This window comes from Rhinoderma darwinii, chromosome 8, assembly GCF_050947455.1.
Source record: "Rhinoderma darwinii isolate aRhiDar2 chromosome 8, aRhiDar2.hap1, whole genome shotgun sequence".
In the NCBI taxonomy this organism is placed as follows: domain Eukaryota; kingdom Metazoa; phylum Chordata; class Amphibia; order Anura; family Rhinodermatidae; genus Rhinoderma; species Rhinoderma darwinii.
This window is the reverse complement of record NC_134694.1, coordinates 108,034,329-108,052,441: the sequence shown is the minus strand read 5'-3', so window position 1 is coordinate 108,052,441 and position 18,113 is coordinate 108,034,329. Positions and strand designations below refer to the sequence as shown.

Sequence of the window (18,113 nt, the reverse complement as noted above, 5' to 3'; positions counted from 1 at the left end):
GAAGAGACTTTCGAGAATGTATATAAGAAGATCATGGTCACAAAATCCTTCGTAAGGATTCTTTTCATTGAGAACCCCGGTGTCATTTATGCCCAACAGGAAGCAAATGGGATACAATGTATTACTGAAAACGGCATCCCGAGTCGATGGGTATAGCCAAGCACTAGGGACTTTTGGTTTACTAACAGATGAAAGAAAATAGGGTCAATGCTTGGTAATGTCTTATAGGATGGATATGGAGTGATAGGGCTTCAGCAGTCGGAAGGAAGGAATGGAAAGTCACGGGAGGGCACAGACCAAGGTCACAAAACATACCCATTTATCCAAATTGGGTGCCTAGCACGAAGACAAAAAGAGAAAGAAAGCCAAAACAAAGAAGAAATGATGTCAAAGAGAGGTCTGTGAGGTAGCCATATTGAGTCTGACACAATGGGGATGTGATAACAAGACATTTCTATCCTTCACTGAGGATTTTTCACAAGACAAGAGGCTATCTGTAGGAGGATGGTCAAGTATACGTCCAAGGCTTTTTCTTAATGTGATGAATGGAGAAGATCTCCACAAACTGCTGCAAAAATTGGAGGTCCTAGAGTCAATTCTGTCTTTACATAAAAATATTTGACCCACCAAAACAGATAGGGATCTCATAAATTCATTAAAAGGGGGATTTTCTAAGCCAGATAATTACACGCAGTGATATTGTTATAGAATGGTAAGAATTTAACAGGAAAATGAAGTGGAATATACTGTGATTGTAGAGATATTAGTGATTGGATTGGAACATTTTAATTGGTCGTATATGGATTTAATCATATAAACGTAGAGATTATCCCAATTATTGGAGAGGGGGGGGGGGTCATATATAATATTACCATGTAGCCCTGGCTTTATTTTTTTATTTTGATGGTTAACATTTAAGAACTGGAATATTTGGGCATGGAATTGAAGCCAAAAAGTTGTTAAGGATCTAATTTTGTCATCAAATATAAAAAATATAAAACTGAAATAAGAAAGAAAGTGATCATCTGGAAAACACAGACTACACAAGAAATAAATATAAGATTAAAATAAACTCTCAGACTCAGCTAGGAATAGGAGATAATGGATCATGTTATTGGGAAAAAGAAACCCTAGTGAGAGGAAGAACATGATGAGCTTCGACAATGAAATAACAAAAAACACTTGTGAGCAACAAATATGAACAAAAATGCACATAAGATTGACAACAACGCCAACAAAAATACTAACAACAAGCAATAGACAAACAACTATGTGCCCATTGTGTATAGAGGCAGCAGAAAATGGACAATACCTCATTTCCCATCTCTACTGTGTTTGCCAACATTTCCTGTAGAGCTCTAACCGACAGAGATTGCTCCAGGATAAAGCAGCAGATTGCAAGATCTGGAGGTACATTCTGGAAGAGACAGATCAACAGAGAAACGTAAGAAAACATGTCCACTTATGGATTGAGAGTAGAAGCAGCACTAGTAATAATGAGATGTTCTTCTCTACCTGAGCATTGGATGTTGGTTCCAAGTAGCAAAGGCGATTCCCAAAGCCTTCTGCTCCCATGCACATCTTGAGGTTTTCTTTTCGGATTGTAGTGCTGCATTGCAAGACCACCACATCCTCCTGCAATAGAGATACATCATGAGAACTTTTAAAAGGCCATCAAAACATTTCAAACGTCTACTCAACAGGAGAAGCCCATCAAAACTGGCAACTCTGATGTTGGATTTCTCATGTGGAATACCAACATGTTTTCACAAGGAATGCCGAGACTTACTCAGCTTATCATTCATGATTTCAATAAGATACTTGCTTTAGCCACTTTAAAAACTTTACATGCCCACTACCACAGGACAAGAACAGTTACGGTGCCTACACAACTCAAGCATACAATGGTGAAAACTTGGTGAGGACAGCATAATTTTAGAAAACTGGGTGTATTAGCAAAATTAAATAACCCTCATATGTCTGCCCTAACAATCTTCAATCCAGGTGTTGCTATTAGGGCATCCATAAAGAGATTTTACTTGTATAGTATGTCAAGTGATCAGATTTAAGATATGTGATCAAAAACACAAATACTTTGCCCAATGTTCTACATAGAGTCGTAACTCGAAGCTCCTGAGACCAAATTAGTAACAGATCCCCCACCGACTATTTGCCATTTATAATACTAGTGTCATCTTTTGCAACAGAGGGGCCTTTGGGCCCCCTAGGACACCAGGGCCAGGGTAATACTGCTACCTCTGTAGCCACTTGGTTCTTCAATATTCCTGTTGAGAACATACTGAGAATTTCATTCCTATAAAAGATGGTTATACAATCATAGTAGGGGGTAACAGTAATAATATTGTGACTTGATTTACTCTTTAAAAAGAGTAACTAAACATTCAAAAACTTCTCACATGTCATAGTGACATGTCAGAAGTTTTAATTGGTGGTGGTCCAAGTACCGAGACCCCCACAAATCGCTAAAACGTAGCGGCAGAAGTGCTCGTGTGAGTGCTCAGCCACTTCGTTTCTGTTCGTCTTTTTCCGGAAATAAATGTATCGGTGTATGGGCTCAATAAAAAGTCTATGAGCCCGCACTCCGATACAACGGCTTTCCGGAAAAAGCTGAACAGTAACAAAGCGGCTGAGCGCTCACACGAGCACTTCTGCCTCTTCGTTTTAGTGATTGGTGGGGGGTCTCAGTGCTCGGATCCCACCAATCAAAAGTTCTAACATGTCACTATGACATGTCAGAAGTTTGTTGAACGTTTAGTTACCCTTTAAGATGTAGGTACTCCACATAACCATACAGTAATAAATTACATATTAGAAAAAAGTATCCCAAAGGTCTTTCTGGGCATATAAACGGGCTGAGTAAGGGAACCTTCTCTAATGTCATCCCACCTTTCTCTTTAACTAAGTGTTAGGCCCTTCTCCATTTATGAGATGAGCGTGATGAAGCATATAATTTGGAGCCCCATTTTAATACTCGCTACGGAGCAGTAGCGTACATAGAAGAGAAGGAGCACCTTGGAAAGATTAAAATAGCCCACAATATGATGGCCAGTATTGCCAACCAGGAACGAAGTGCCTGGTGTTAACTTTTTATCAACAGCCTTTCCATGACTCTTGACCAAGACCTCACCCCCTTGTTTGGTAACAATGCAGCTCATATGGAAAGGGAGTCCTGCATTGGTTCTCACCACCCAAGGATGAGACAACCAAGACCGGGCCCCCTCTCTCCAAAGGCTCCAAAGTAGTCACATGGTCTTGCTATGGTACGTATGTCCCTGCTATGCCCTAGAATTTGTACACCTGTAATCATAATGACTAGAGATGATACAATGAGTTGGCCAGGCTCAGGATTCGCATTTTGGAGTATCAATAAAGAATAAAAAAAAATTTAAAACGTCATAATTTCTAACAACAATGCAAATTGTGTTAAAAATCCAAAGTTATTATGTTCAATGTGCCTCAAAATGGATTGGTATCAACAACTTATTCAGTTGCCAATAATTGACAGAACACAATTTCAATCAGAGTCCAAGGAAAACTTTAAAACATAGATGATAACATATTCCTGAAGGATTGTACTTGTTCATTTTGGTACAATAAATCCAAAAAATATTGGAGATTAGGGCTCATTATTCAGCATGTTGTAGGAAAATTAATTTGGTCTATGTCCAGCCTATGCATTCATCCGTGTATGAAATAATTGTAGAAACTTTCCTACATAAAATCAAAAATTCTTCAAATTTTTGCAATTTTCTTTTTTGGTGAAGTGGCTATAACTTCATTCTGTTGCCTCTGCCTTGTTATGCAGCAATATGGAATATGTACGACTGCACAACTAGGTAGATTTGAGGTCCGGTATCACTGGTAGTGCTGTATTGGTTGTCACCCAACAACCCAGAATGAGATATAACTAAGAAATGGCTCTACATAAAGATTAGAGTGAAAGTCCTTGAAGAAATATTGGGAGATATAATATAGATGAGGAGACACTCTAGCAGATGTGCGGATAGGAATAGTGCAATGATTTCAGATTGGTTTACTCTCTGGTGTAAATCTATGTGCGTGAGGCGTTTCACATTGCTGAACAAGCAGTTTTATATTTATACCATTATATAATACCCGGTCACAGCCACATACACATTGTTCTTCTATATAAAGTGACATGCAGAAGAACATTTATATTCTGGCTTGTTACAGGGCCGGACAAAGGAGGAGTAAGAAATTAGATTACATATGAGAACACAAAGGGCTGGATCATAACAGCCAATAGGGTCATTTGCTCTGGGACTTTCACCAGCTGAGTTATTATTTAGGCACTATATGGGACTGTTATGTGTTCACAGTTCAATGTGTGGCAGTATTAGTCGGTTACTGCAAGGCACTGTTATATGAACACTGTATAAAACTGTGTCGTGTTCAGTGTATGGTACTATTATGTGTTCACTGTATGGCAGTATTATTCGGTTAGGCTGGGTTCACACAACCTATTTTCAGACGTATACGAGGCGTTTTTTGCCTCGTTTTACGTCTGAAAATACGTCTCAAATACGTTGTCAAACATCTGCCCATTACTTTCTATGGGTATAACGCTGTATTGTTCCCACGACGCGTAATTTTACGCGTCGTACGGCAATTACGACGCGTAAAATTACGCCTCGTAAAAAGAAGTGCAGGACACTTCTTTGGACGTTTTTGGAGCTGTTTTCTCATAGACTCCAATGAAAACAGCTCCAAAAACGGACTTAAAAAACGCCGCGAAAACGGCGCGAAAAACGCAGCAAAAAATGCGAGTTGCTCAAAAAACGTCTGAAAATCAGGGGCTGTTTTCCCTTGAAAACAGCTCTGTATTTTCAGACGTTTTTGGTCACTACGTGTGCACATACCCTTACTGCAAGGCACTGTAATATGAACACTGTATAAAACGGTGTCGTGTTCAGTGGATGGCAGTATTATTTGGTTACTGCAGGGCACGCTTATATGAACACTGTACAGAACGGTGTTGTGTTCACTGTGTGGTACGGTTAGGTGTTCACTGTATGGCAGTATTTTTGGTTATCCCAAGGGACTGTTACATGAACACTCCATAGTACTGTGTTGAGTTCACAGTATGGCCTGTTATGTGTCCACTGTATGGCAGTATTATTTGGTTACCCCATGGCACTGTTATATAAGTAGTGTATAGAACTGTATTGAGTTCACTGTATGGTACTGGTACGTGTTTACTGTACGGCACTATTATTCGGTTACTCCATGGCACTGTTATATGAACACTGTATAGAACTGTGTTGTCACTGTATAGTACGGTTATGTGTACACTGTATGGCAGTATTATTTGGTTACTGCATGGCACTGTTATATGAACACTGTATAGTACGGTGTTGTGTTCACTGTATAGTACTGTTATGTGTACATTGTATGGCAGTATTATTTGTTACTGCATGGCACTGTTATATGAGCACGGTATAATGTTGTGTTCACTGTATAGAGCTGTTATGTGAATATCGTAGGGCAGTATTATTTGGTTACTGCATGGCACTGTTATATGAACACTGTACAGAACGGTGTTGTGTTCACTGTGTGGTACTTTTAGGTGTTTACTGTATGGCAGTATTTTTGGTTAGCCCATGGCACTGTTACATGAACACTGCATAGTATGGTGTTGAGTTCATTGTATGGCCGGTTATGTGTCCATTGTTTGGCAGTATTATTTGGTTACCCCACTGCACTGTTATATAAGCACTGTATAGAACTGTATTGAGTTCACTGTATGGTACTGGTATGTGTTTACTGTATGGCACTATTATTTGGTTACTCCATGGCACTGTTATATGAACACTATAGAACTGTGTTGTCACTGTTTAGTACTGTTATGTGTGCATCGTATGGCAGTATTATTTGGTTACTGCATGGCACTGTTATATGAACACGGTATAGTGTTGTGCTCACTGTATGGTACTGTTATGTGTTCATTGGATGGCAGTATGATTTGCCACTGTATAGTAGTATTTTGTAGTCCCAGTATTTCACTATTATTTATGCAGTATATCTCTTTTTGTCCTCATGCAAAAATTAAATTGTAGTAGACCTCCTACACATTTTGCCCATGGGACTCCAACAACTTTTATCTACCCTAGGAAGACATGTAAAGCTGGCCATAGGCATGCAATAGCTGTCGGCTGAACGGTCATTGAGCTATAGCACCTGACTCCACTCGGTTGACAGGAGAATAGGCCTATGCCAGATAACTTTAGTAGTGTCTTATCTCCCACGTGGGCAAAGAATCAAGCATGCTGAATCCAAGATGCCCCATCCTCTTTTTTTTTCCTGACATCTGCTGTGAGGTGATGGTTGGGAGGTCCCTATACACATTCAATCATTGACCATTCCCGCTGGTTGGTTTGGCCGCCCTTTATCTAATGTGTATGGTCAGCCTTATGGGGCGGTCCAGGATTAGACTAAAGGGTCGGCTTTTCTTCCAGCACCACTCCTGTCCATGGTCTGTGTATGGAGAGCTTAAAGAGCAAAAAAATAACACGGCACCACATGGTGCAGATTACCCCAGGAGGGATGAGAGAGGAAAAGGGAACAGTATTATGCTCACCTTAAAAAGTTGTATAACAGGCACAACTCTGGAAAAGGCATGGCAAAGTGAATCAAAGGTATTGCTGTAGCCAGGTCCAAATGATCACAACAGCATCGTTGCCAAAAAACGTAAGAGATAAGGAGAAAAAGTGTAGGACCACAAACGACGCTGCTAATCCAAACAATTGTGATAACTTAAATGGTACTTATTAATAATAAGGGCTACGCGTTTCGACACCGGACAAGCATCTTCATCAGGCCGGATGAAGACGCTTGTCTGGCGTCGAAACGCATAGCCCTTATTATTAATAAATACTATTACATTATCACAATTGTTTGGATTAGCAACACCGTTTGTGGTCGTACACTTTTTCTACTTACCTCTTACATGGTCTGTGTCTGGTATTACTATTCAGCTCCATTCACTTGAATGGGGATTAGCTGCAACACCAGACATGGACAAGGTACGGATAGATATAAAGTCTGTTTGGAGATCAGATATTCATTCAATATTGCATTGTTTACCTGATAATAGTGGAAAAGTGGCAATAAAGACTATTGACCACGAGTATCCTTTAGTATGACCAAGAAATTAATCAGACAGATTTGCATAGCTCTAAGAAATCAGATATTTGCCATAGATGTGAATGTTATTGCTCAGAGCACTAAATCAGAATAAGAAATTTGCATCATCAGCATGATCTTCAACATAGACTGAGCAGTAGAGCGGTCTAAAAACAGATGGAAAAATAATTGCTATTATCAGACCCATATAGAGGTTGTATGGAGCAATAGGTGGAGTTGAGGAGTTATAGGAAGTAGCTTTATGAAGCAATAGTAGGAGGCATATGGAGAGGTTATATGGAGAGATCGGATACGTTATTTGGGTGAGTTTCATAGAGTGACAAGAGGAAAATGATAGGGAAAATGCATGAAGTTATATGAAATGTTGCAGGGACGACTTATAGGGAGAAATCATAGGAAATAATAGGAGTTATATAGAGAGGGTATATTGGGAGTAGAAAAAGATATGGGAAAGATTATATGGAGTAATAGGAGAAGTTATAGGGAGAAGTTACAAGGACTAATCTGAGAAGATTTAGGGATGGGCTAAAAAAGAAATAGGAGAAGTTACATATAGAGGGCATATGGGGTAACAAAGATACGTAAAATAGATTATACGGAGTAATAAGATAGGGGTGGGATATATGTAATATTAGGAGATATACAGTTCACGACCCATACTCGAACATATCACCACCCACTGCTACATACATATCACAATCATCTCATGGGATTTTCACATGTAAAAGAATTAATGATCCTAAAAGAAAAATAGAAAGAATTCTTCGTTCCCTTTCCTACTGTCAGGTCTGCGCTGTCCCTGCACCCATCTGTCTCTTCTCCACTCCCCAACACAACCAACGAGGATATTTTAGGTCTGCACCTGTTCTGGGTTTTACTGTGACCTGGACTCAGCAAATAACAGGGATTCCTGCAATCCCCACACACTCATCTGGCCACACACTGAACACTCAATGCCGGCCTCTACCCACCAATATACCGTATTTTACTACATACCAATTATCGCCATTTACCATATGCTTGGCAGAGACTCTGTTTACCCCAAATGAATATTGCTTTTAGGGTCGGGGTGCTGAAAATAATATGCTGACATTGCAGGGAAGGCTGTCACTGGCTTGACGTCATTATTTCTATATTTAAAATGGTTCCAGCCTTCTCGGTTTTTATAGAAATACTATATGGACAGTTCACCTGCAAGTAGATACTCAGAAAATGGCGCAATCCGGTCGATTCATACATGGAGCTATGTATAATATTGTTTGATTGATGGGATTTCTAACTTTATTTTTAATTTGGACTTACAATGGGGTCCCTCTTCAGCACTCTCCCACCCGTCAAAGCTGACGGACTTAGCGACGGAAGCTCCGACTCTGGGAATGCAGAATTTGTCATTTGCAGTTGTTGCGTAACTACAATGGACTTTATTGTCTACGCAACTATGGCACCCAATAAACGTAAGTATTTTAATCAGTTTATATAGCTTTGTGTTATCCACAGTAATTGGGTAAAGCTCACATTAAATCAGACTAAGGCCTCACGCACACAAGCGTATTTTGGATCCATATCATACGGATAGCAAATACGTGTCACTACATTTCAGTGGGGCTTTACGTACCACCAAGGTGGTTAAAGCATGTAGAGTTTGCTTAAATTTTTTTTACAGCAAGTCCCCTTACCTAGAAGCACGGAATTCAGAACTTAGGCCTCATGCACACGACCGTATTGTTGCAGCAGAAAATGTATCCCCACTTTGCGTATAAATTCCAGACCCATTCTTTTCTATGGCCCCATGCACACGATCAGGATTTAGACGGATCAGTGTGGGGGCCGCAAATCCAGACCGCAAAAACTCAGGACAAGTCATTTTATGGTCTGGATTTGCAGATTTACTTGTTGTGGATGCGTGAATTTGGATAACACACGGATGCACAACAAGGTTTTTTTTGCGGTCCGATGGACTGCAATGGACCTGTGGTTTTGCGGACCACAAAACCAATGCGGTTATGTGCATGAGACCTAAAATCGGTAAAACAGAATTGCACTCAGAAATAAGCAGCCGCAATAAGAGCCAAATTGCACACGATCGTGTGTATGAGGCCTTAGGCCGTTTCAAACAGCCATGACCGCAACACTGATCGCACCATGGGTCCGTTCTACTGAACCAATTAAAGAGGAGCGGTCACCTCTTCCGACTTGTCTGTTTTAGTAAATGCTTGTGTTCCCCATGAAATAACAATTCTTGTGCAACTTTTTTCTCATAATCCGTGTTGGGTGGTGCCTCTGTTATGCCTCCTTAAAATTTAGTAATATTGACAACTGCGGTGTTACCAGTTGGGGTGTGTCCTTACCCAAACTGACACTGTCCAATCAGTGCTGGCAGTATCAGACTATGTAGGGACACGCCCCTTTGACACAGGGAATGGTAACACCCAGTTGTCAATTTATTCATACATTTCTAGGAGGAATAACAGAGGAATGGCACAATGCAGAGCTCTAAGAAAATATTCTCCAGAACTATTTCATAGAGAACACAAGAATTTACAGTCGGGAGGGCCCCATACACATTAGATAGACGGCTGATTCCGCCAACTGTTATCTAATGGGAATGGACAACTTTAGATCAACACACGCTCCAGATGCTAAAACGGAGCCTGCTGAAACCGGCCTTAGGTTACGTTATCTGTGTGTTTTGTTCATTTCATTTAGCACACAGGCCAGATGGTACATTTTAAAGTGGCACACTGGAAGTGCCTTCTTATCACCAGCACTGGACATATATTAGGTTGATGTTCTGAGAGGAATTGTTATTTGTTATTATTTTATTAAAAAGTTTTCTATGTTTCGTCTGATGTACCACAATTTACTATTACATTTCTTTGGTAGAAGCCCTTTAATTTCTGGGTGAATCCGGCAGCACTCCTTTAAGTAGGACACAGTCTGATACTGTTCAATAAGTACTGGCAATATCCGACTGCGTAGGAGACGCCCCTTTGGGAATGGTAATGCCCGGTTGCCAATTAATTCATATGTTTCCAGGAGGAATAACAGAGTAACTGCACAATGTAAAATTCTAGGAAAAGTTGTTCTTGAGCTTATGGGGTTATTTTATGGGGAAAGCATAAGGACATGTCAGGAGAGTTGAATGGTCCTCTTGAAGCTGTAATAGGATAGGTCGCTATGAATTTATTTTTTTTATATAGCTCAAGCATGAAGGTCCAGTTATATTATCTGCTGGCCATGCTTTGTTCATAAAAACTAGTCATTAGGTAGGCTGAAGGGCTATCCTTTGGTCATGTAGACCCTAAAATGCTAAATGGTACCAACCAAGCAGTCAGTCAGTATTTGACACTATAATACACTTCAGGACTCATTTACAGAGCTGTGGTGGTCCATTGGTGGGCCATGCTCCCTCCATTCAGTTTTTGCAAGCCATAGCCTTGTGTTACTTTCTGTTTAAGACACCTTTTAAGTCTGATGTATTTTGATACCCCCATTAACAGTCCAAATAATACACCAATAGGTTGGTTTCCTGGGAACGTTTCAATCCGCCATAAAACGTTATGGACCTTACGTCCCCAAAGAAAACATTGGCGGTTCATTTGTCTTAGGCTCCGTACGTCCTGTAGGATCAAGAAAGTCTTTCCAAAAACCTTCTTTAGCAAACAATTTCCTGATCTCATAAGACTGGATCAGACACCATCCTTGCCACTATATATACAGCTTATGTATGGAGCCATAATACGAATGAGACTTTCCATTAATTAAACCAAGATGTTGTATCTCTCATGTCATAGGTCAAGTTCTGGGTATTATAGGCAGCTAGATCTCTCACGTAGGGATCATGCACATGGCAAGGCCATATGCATGGGGCCTGTATGATGGCAGAGGGAGTACCCGCTACCTAGGGCTTCCCATATAAGGGAGCAGTAGGGACTCCATGTGCCACTTTGTGGGGGTAACCCTTATCCATGGAAAAACACAGACATCTGAAAAGTATATACATTTTATATATTTCGTCCAAATAGTATACAGTATACAAGTATTGCAGTTTGTGCCATTAAAAATGTTATAATTTATATGGTTAGTACAATTTAAAAAGGGAGGGAATGTGATTGTTAAGGATATGAATGACGCAAAAAAGTTTTTGCCTTGGGACCCTATAAAACACGACGGTAACCACAATACTTTGAAGGCCTTAGGAAAGGCATAGCTAAGGGGTTTTCAGAATTAGAAAAAAAAAAAAAAAGTTGTTTTTTTCCACCAGAAACTGTGCCACGTTTGTCCAAGGGTTTCGTCTGGAGTTGCCATTACTTTGGCATTTCACCCGTAGTTCCAAATAATCCCCCAAATCTGATAAAGATTCAGTAATTTTGTGAGCCATTTGAAGTGGCCCAATCTTCTGTTGTACTCATCAAACCAGTTGCACACAGATTTGGTCCTATACACCCCATCGTTTTTGCCCTGGAACATGGAAGTTTTAATGATGAGTTCTGCTAGGACATGGCGCACAAAAGATTGAACATATTGGCCAACCACACTTAAAAGACCCCCCAGAACATATGTGACCAAACCTCCAGTGTGCTTCAAACAGAAGCTAGATGAAACGCTTTAGGACACGGTTTGGAAACCTCTCTCTTTCTATTGCCCGCAGTGTTTTTTTTTTTTTGTGCAGGTATTAAGACAGGATGTTTTTTTTTCTGCACCAAATGTTTACGGCTTCATTCAGAAAATGGAATGATGAGGTTCCCTGCTTGGACGTATTCATGGCTCATTTCAAGAGGTTTTCATCACTGATGAAATGCAGCTGCAATAATTGGGACTGAGTAATGGCCTGTCAATTTCAAGGTTTACCATGGTTCATAAGCTCATTATACTGATGGCATCCATTCCATTAGTGACTTTCTTGAAGCAGCCTGGCCAAAAACTGATGAATGAGGCATAAAGCCAGGTCATCCCACAGACAGGTCACCACAATTTTTTTTTTACTCAACTTATTCATTAGACCATACGAAAGATATTATAGTCAAAAGGTGGGATAGATCTGAAATACCAGACAGCCCATGGACAAGAGTGGTACGGTTCATGGTAGAAAAACTTTGTTTTACGGATTTGATCCCTTATTAAAAAAGGTTCCCATACAACGATAAAACTCAGTTGAACCGGTTGATTTTGACAAGATCGTTGAAGATCGAATGTCTAGAATGGGTCTTCCAACTTCAACATGCCCGATCCTTTGTTCCCATTTGAGATGAGACCCCTTTGGCAGCAGCTTATTCTCTCCCGATGGAAATAAACAAAACTTTTACTTACATTCCCGGTTCTACTCTACCATCAACCATATGGGTCAATGGGATAAACTGTAATCAGATGTAGGAAGCGAAGATTTGTGGCAAGGACCATGTGTAGGAAGAGTTAAACTGGACAAAAATAACAATTCATCATCGCAGTTGACTACGATAAAGGTAAACCCATCAAGAGCACTTGGCTCCGGATTTATTGGCAGGGTGAGCACTAAGGAAGACGTCTCCGTTCATTGAAAATGCATTTATACGTCAAAATGAATTAAATGCATTGACAGGAAAACAAGATACTTTCACCTTCCTAAGTGTCTTACATCTCCATGCTTACAGAGAAAGCAAACGGATCCAACAAGGAGAATATTCCATTTGGTTAAGATTTGTGGGAGGCATTTCCAGGTCGGTTAGATAAGGGACGGAAATAGAACTGCGGCAAGCCACTATATCAATCCCCAAGATGAGGTAACTGTTACTACTCTGTCAAAAATGTTTTACATAATTAGGAGTTGGGGCAATCCTATGACTGAGGGCACATCACTGACCATAACTCAGAAATACGTGATAAATATTCAGTGTAGTATTAACCACGTTAATGTAGTTATGAATCATGGAAAAGCATAGCCCAAAAAATGGATAGTCACTGAACAACTCAGTACTTTGACCACAATGCTGTCCATAAAAATGCTCAGCGTGGGCAGGCAGAAGTGACTATTGGAGAAAACTTCAAACGCCAGTATGGACAACGTTCAAATATTCTCTCCATAACCCGTGTCCAGGTACAGATATCGCATGAGAAGCAATAAGAAAAATCCTTTAATGACTTAATAAGAAGGGAAGGTGGGCCACTACTCCAACGGGACACTGGGTTCTACAAAGACCACATGTCCAGCCTGGAACATTTAAGGACCAGTGACAGGGAGATCCCAGTACTAATATCCATTGACCGGCCCGTTACTGGGTAACCTGGAAGATTTTGATACCGGTTTATATGTTCTCCAGAGACAAGCGGGACAATTTCTCACCATTATAGTAAATACTGGCGTTTTCACAGCATCACCAATGTCTGCAAAATTCTAGAAACCTATTATAGAGTATTTTGACATGAGGTGGTAACAGAGGAAGATTTATTACGATATACCACAGAAGGTGTGCAAGAAGACAGGACAGTGCCTTAAAGGGATGCTCTTTCTAAATCACATCAACGGATGTATGCAAACTTAAGATGCCCAATTGGCCCAGATTTCTTTTGGCATTCCTTTTGGCCTCTTGGCCATTCAGATTGCTAGGCACCATTATTTGCACACAGAGCATGCTTTAAAATCTGTACTAGCACTTCTTAGATGGGCCTGTCTAATGATAAGTTCTCTAAGCTGTTCCTAGATATTTTTTATGGCAATAAAGGACTGTTAGGTTTTTAAGAAGTCCAATTCTATTGTGTCCTCCAAGACAAGTGGCATTAGAGTTGTCTGGCATTCACTCATTTGCCCTTCATAGAGCTAACATGCAGATCTGAGCATGGCCATACATGGGGGGGGGGGTTCCGGACATTGTAATGCTCAACTGAAAGATGTTCTGGCCAACATTACTACTTTTTTTAGTGGTCTTTTCAGTCAATGCGATGACAAACCTCATACCCTACTGGTAAGTACCACAGGTGGCTACCATGACCGCTGTGCTCCACAGACCTGAGGAGCTCCAGCTATGACTGGACTACAGGTCTGGATGGAGCATCCCGTTCAGGGCCACCGTTTAATGACAACAACTAACACCCATCAGGTACAGAAAGACAAGTATTATAATGTTCAATTTTTAACAGACTTCTTTGTACACTTTACAAAGAAGATTATTCCATCGAAATTATTTCTCTACCCCATATACTGCTCAAGATTTTCAACCAGAAGACATTACAAGTCCAAAATTAACAAAAATGAAAAATACACTAAGTAGTCCTAAAACAATTTGAAAGAGGTTCTGGTTCAGATGTACCCAGTACACCATGCAACTTTTTTTTTTTTAATTCCCTTATATATTTTGTATACTGGCAGTCTAAAAAGACCTTCAATTACATTTTTGGATGTTCGTTTAGCTCTCGAAGCAAATCATGATGGTTAGCGTTCAGGGTTGGTCAAGCCCACCAGAGTATCCCCTATTATGGGGACAGAGCTTTAGAAGGGGTTGTTTATGACAAGCCCTCTGTTCTGGCACATAGAAGGGGGTCTCGATAGGGCATACAGACAGGGGTTGTGGTGGCGATCTTACCAACTGAAGGTCCAACATAAGGTATATACAGAGAGAATCTGGTCTAGGTGAACATCATCCATGGACATGGGGGATGTAAGCAAACTTTTATACAAACAATTACAGAACTAGGGGCTGGTGGCCATCTTCCTATCTTGCCCACCAGGGCATTAGAGGTGATGGTCAATAGAAACCATCACCCAGGGGTGTACCTATCGGGGGTTCAGAGGAAGCAGGTGCACACGGTGGATAGTGGAATTTCCCTACAATATTATAACCATATAAAAAGTTATTTACAATTTTTTCAAAAACTATAGAAGTGTTCTATCATTTTTGGAATGCAGCGCAATAAAATGTCAATCAAAAAGTAAAAAGAATAGTCTGTTAAGAAAAAAATATATCACTTTGGAAAATATCAAGGATATAAAAAAAAATACAGATGCGTAAGAATGATGGGAAATCTATTAATCAAAGATTCTAAATTTGACTCGAAGTCCCTGTAGCCACAGTGTATGACGTTACCATAGAAACCAACCTGCATCTCCGCAGATCACATGACCAGCACTTCTTGTTTTCCAGAAATATCTTCATCCTTTTTTCCCAGGAAGGTTTTTACTCGTATACAATCCAAAAATGTCAAATAGTTAAAAATTCTATGCAGTTCTTACATCATTCTCCGTTTTGGGTAAAGTTGGGTGAAAAACAAATGGCCGCAATTACATTGGCTTTACAGGGGCTGTCACCCAATTTCACACTGCTGGTCCTAGAAACACATGTAACTCTATTGGATGAACATTAAATGGAATAATTTCAACTCTCTGAGCTTTAATATCCACTTATTCCGTAATTGAAGCCGCTCTGGTGCTCTACAGAGCAGGTGTGTAACTAGTGAGGGGCTGGCAGGGCCAACAAGACCCAACACCGATTTTATGGGCAGGAAATAAAGTAGGAGCCGCCAATGTGAAATTTTTCATAGTTCTCAATTTCAAACTATACATATAAAACAGACACTCCCAACATTAAAGGGGACCAAAAAATATTATTAGTGTAGTCACTGCAGTATGTGATAGACTCGTTAATAGACATTCCGGTCCCCCGTCACTCTGATTGAGATTTTCATAGATTTTTATAGCAATGCCGGAGGTCTAGTTGCACAGCCTTATTTGAGGATGATACGACTCTTGGTCATGTGACCGGCCCCACTGTACTCTATGTATAAGCAGTAGTACATAAAGTATATGGAGTACAGTGGGGCCGGTCACATGGCAAAGCGTTGTATCGTCATCATAGACGACTGTGCAACTAGACTTCCGGTCCCCCGGCAAAAATCTATGAAAATCTCAGAATCAGCGCGACCGGAATGTATATTAGTGAGTGTATCACATACTGCAGTGACTACACCGATAATCATTTTCCCCACATACCCCTTTAATTCTAAATGTGTCCATAGAGCTCCATTAGCCCGACGGAGCCAAAAGAGGGTCCTTTCGGTCTCTTTCGTGCTGGTATGTCAGTGTACCTTGGCGGCCTCTAAGGTAACGGGGGGACCTGGGTAATTTCAGTTTTTGCCACTGCCTTGCAAGCTAGTGACTAAATTATCACAAATAAAGTGTACAAGTTGTGTAACGGTGTCCAAAAGATGAATTGCGTGCAGAATACTCTGAGGAGCACGGTACTATCTGTAACTTAAAACAGAAATTAGCGGCTACTATTGTACCTTGCGCCTCCGAGTATGCTGTACGCTTAAGGCCCCATGCACACAAACGTATTTTTGCGGCCGCAATTCATCCGCAAATCTGGAGAGAATTGTGGCCCCATTCATTTCAATGGGCCCTTGCACACAACTGTGGTTTCCACGGTCCGTGCATGGCCAAGGAGTCTGGACCACAAAAAGAACGGACGTGTCTTATTACGGCCAGGTTTGGCGGTCCAGGCTCATAGAAATTAATGCACGCGTCCATGTGTACGGGCGGCCCGTGGGTGACACTCCGCGGCCGTCCGACCCGTAAATCACGGCCGTGCACATGGCTACGGTCGTATGCATGAGGCCTTAATCACACGACCGTGGTGATTGTGCGGTTCGCAGAACCATGGATCAGTTGTCCGTATTTGCGGTCCCTTTGTCCGCAAAAAAACTTCCAACAAGGCATCCTTGTGTCATCTGTATTCACAAATCTGCTATGAAAAAGGAAGGCTGGAATGGACGTCACAAGTTTTTCCAAAAACCATGAATAGGTCACATGGGTCAACAAATACGGACAGTAAAATGACATTTCCTGAGGTTTTGCTGCCCAGACTTGCAGCCCCCACATGGATCCGTGAACATCACGGTCGTGTGCATGGGGCCATATAAATGAATGGGTCATTGTGCTATCCGCAAAATTGCAGAAAGCACACGGACAAAAAAAATGAAATTAAAAAAAAAACACAATAAACCCTTGTGTGCAATAGGCCTAAAAAGAACTTCAAGGATGCCTTCTTCCATCTTAATAATTTAGGTCATTCTTACTCATCCTACAACTTGCTGCATAATAGAGCCCAAGACGTCCCACCAGGATTAATATTTTAAAAATAATGATTTTCTCAGGTGTGAGAAAGGAACATTTTCAAATCAAGATTCAAGATCTTTTGAAAGTGATGAAACCGACACACAATGTTCTCGAGTCACGTCAGGTACCAAGAGTAGATTACGTTATATTGAGGCAACGCGTTTCGAGGCTTGTACAGCAGTATAAAGCAGGCAGATTAAGACTATATCTGAGGGAGGCCCCAGTGCTCCTCGCTGAGAATAATTTAGGCCACATCTTGCCTCCTGTTCTCTCAGGCTTCGCTCTGTCTTTTTATAGATCAGGTGAACGTCTCCTCTTCTGCTGACAGCATAAAGGGAGTAAACAGGGATTCATATACAGGCCCAGATTCTAGCTAGAAGGCTGTAGACAGACCAGTCGCTATCACATCCTCACGTTTAGATCTAGAAATGTGTAGGACATTTATACCACACCATAGGACTTTTTTTTTCAGTCTTCCCATTGCTTCAATGGGTATTTGTGACGCGGACAAGATAGGTCAGCTGGGTTTCTTTTTCCCAGTGCCGCTAATTTAGTTGTAAACTACTGCGCTAATTGCCATTGAAAGCAATATGAGCAAAAGAGGTGTTTTCCATGCTGAAAAAGCTTCGGAATCCACTTGTAAAAATCAGTGTGTGAACCTGGCCTAAATGTGCAATTCTTTCTATACAGCCCAAAGTCACTCTCGATACCAACATGAATAAATGTATGTCAAGAAGGATTTTTAAAGGGCATCTCTGACACTAGTTAGCCGTCAGTACCCACCAAATGCCCCCCAATAGGAATAACCACAGTCAACATATGAACCCTATCAGTACTTGGTTGG

General features: G+C 40.8%; 1 protein-coding gene across 2 annotated transcripts in view; it reads right to left on the bottom strand.

The window, feature by feature from the left end:
* Positions 1 to 18,113, bottom strand: part of RYR1 (ryanodine receptor 1) — a 106,476-nt gene that overhangs the window by 84,492 nt on the left and 3,871 nt on the right. For both annotated transcript variants that reach the window (XM_075836256.1, XM_075836257.1), the window contains exons 2-3: positions 1,516 to 1,635; positions 1,313 to 1,417 (exon numbers count right to left, since the gene is read on the bottom strand). In XM_075836256.1, coding sequence (XP_075692371.1) covers positions 1,313 to 1,417; positions 1,516 to 1,635 — 225 coding nt within the window. The remainder of the gene's footprint in view (positions 1 to 1,312; positions 1,418 to 1,515; positions 1,636 to 18,113) is intronic.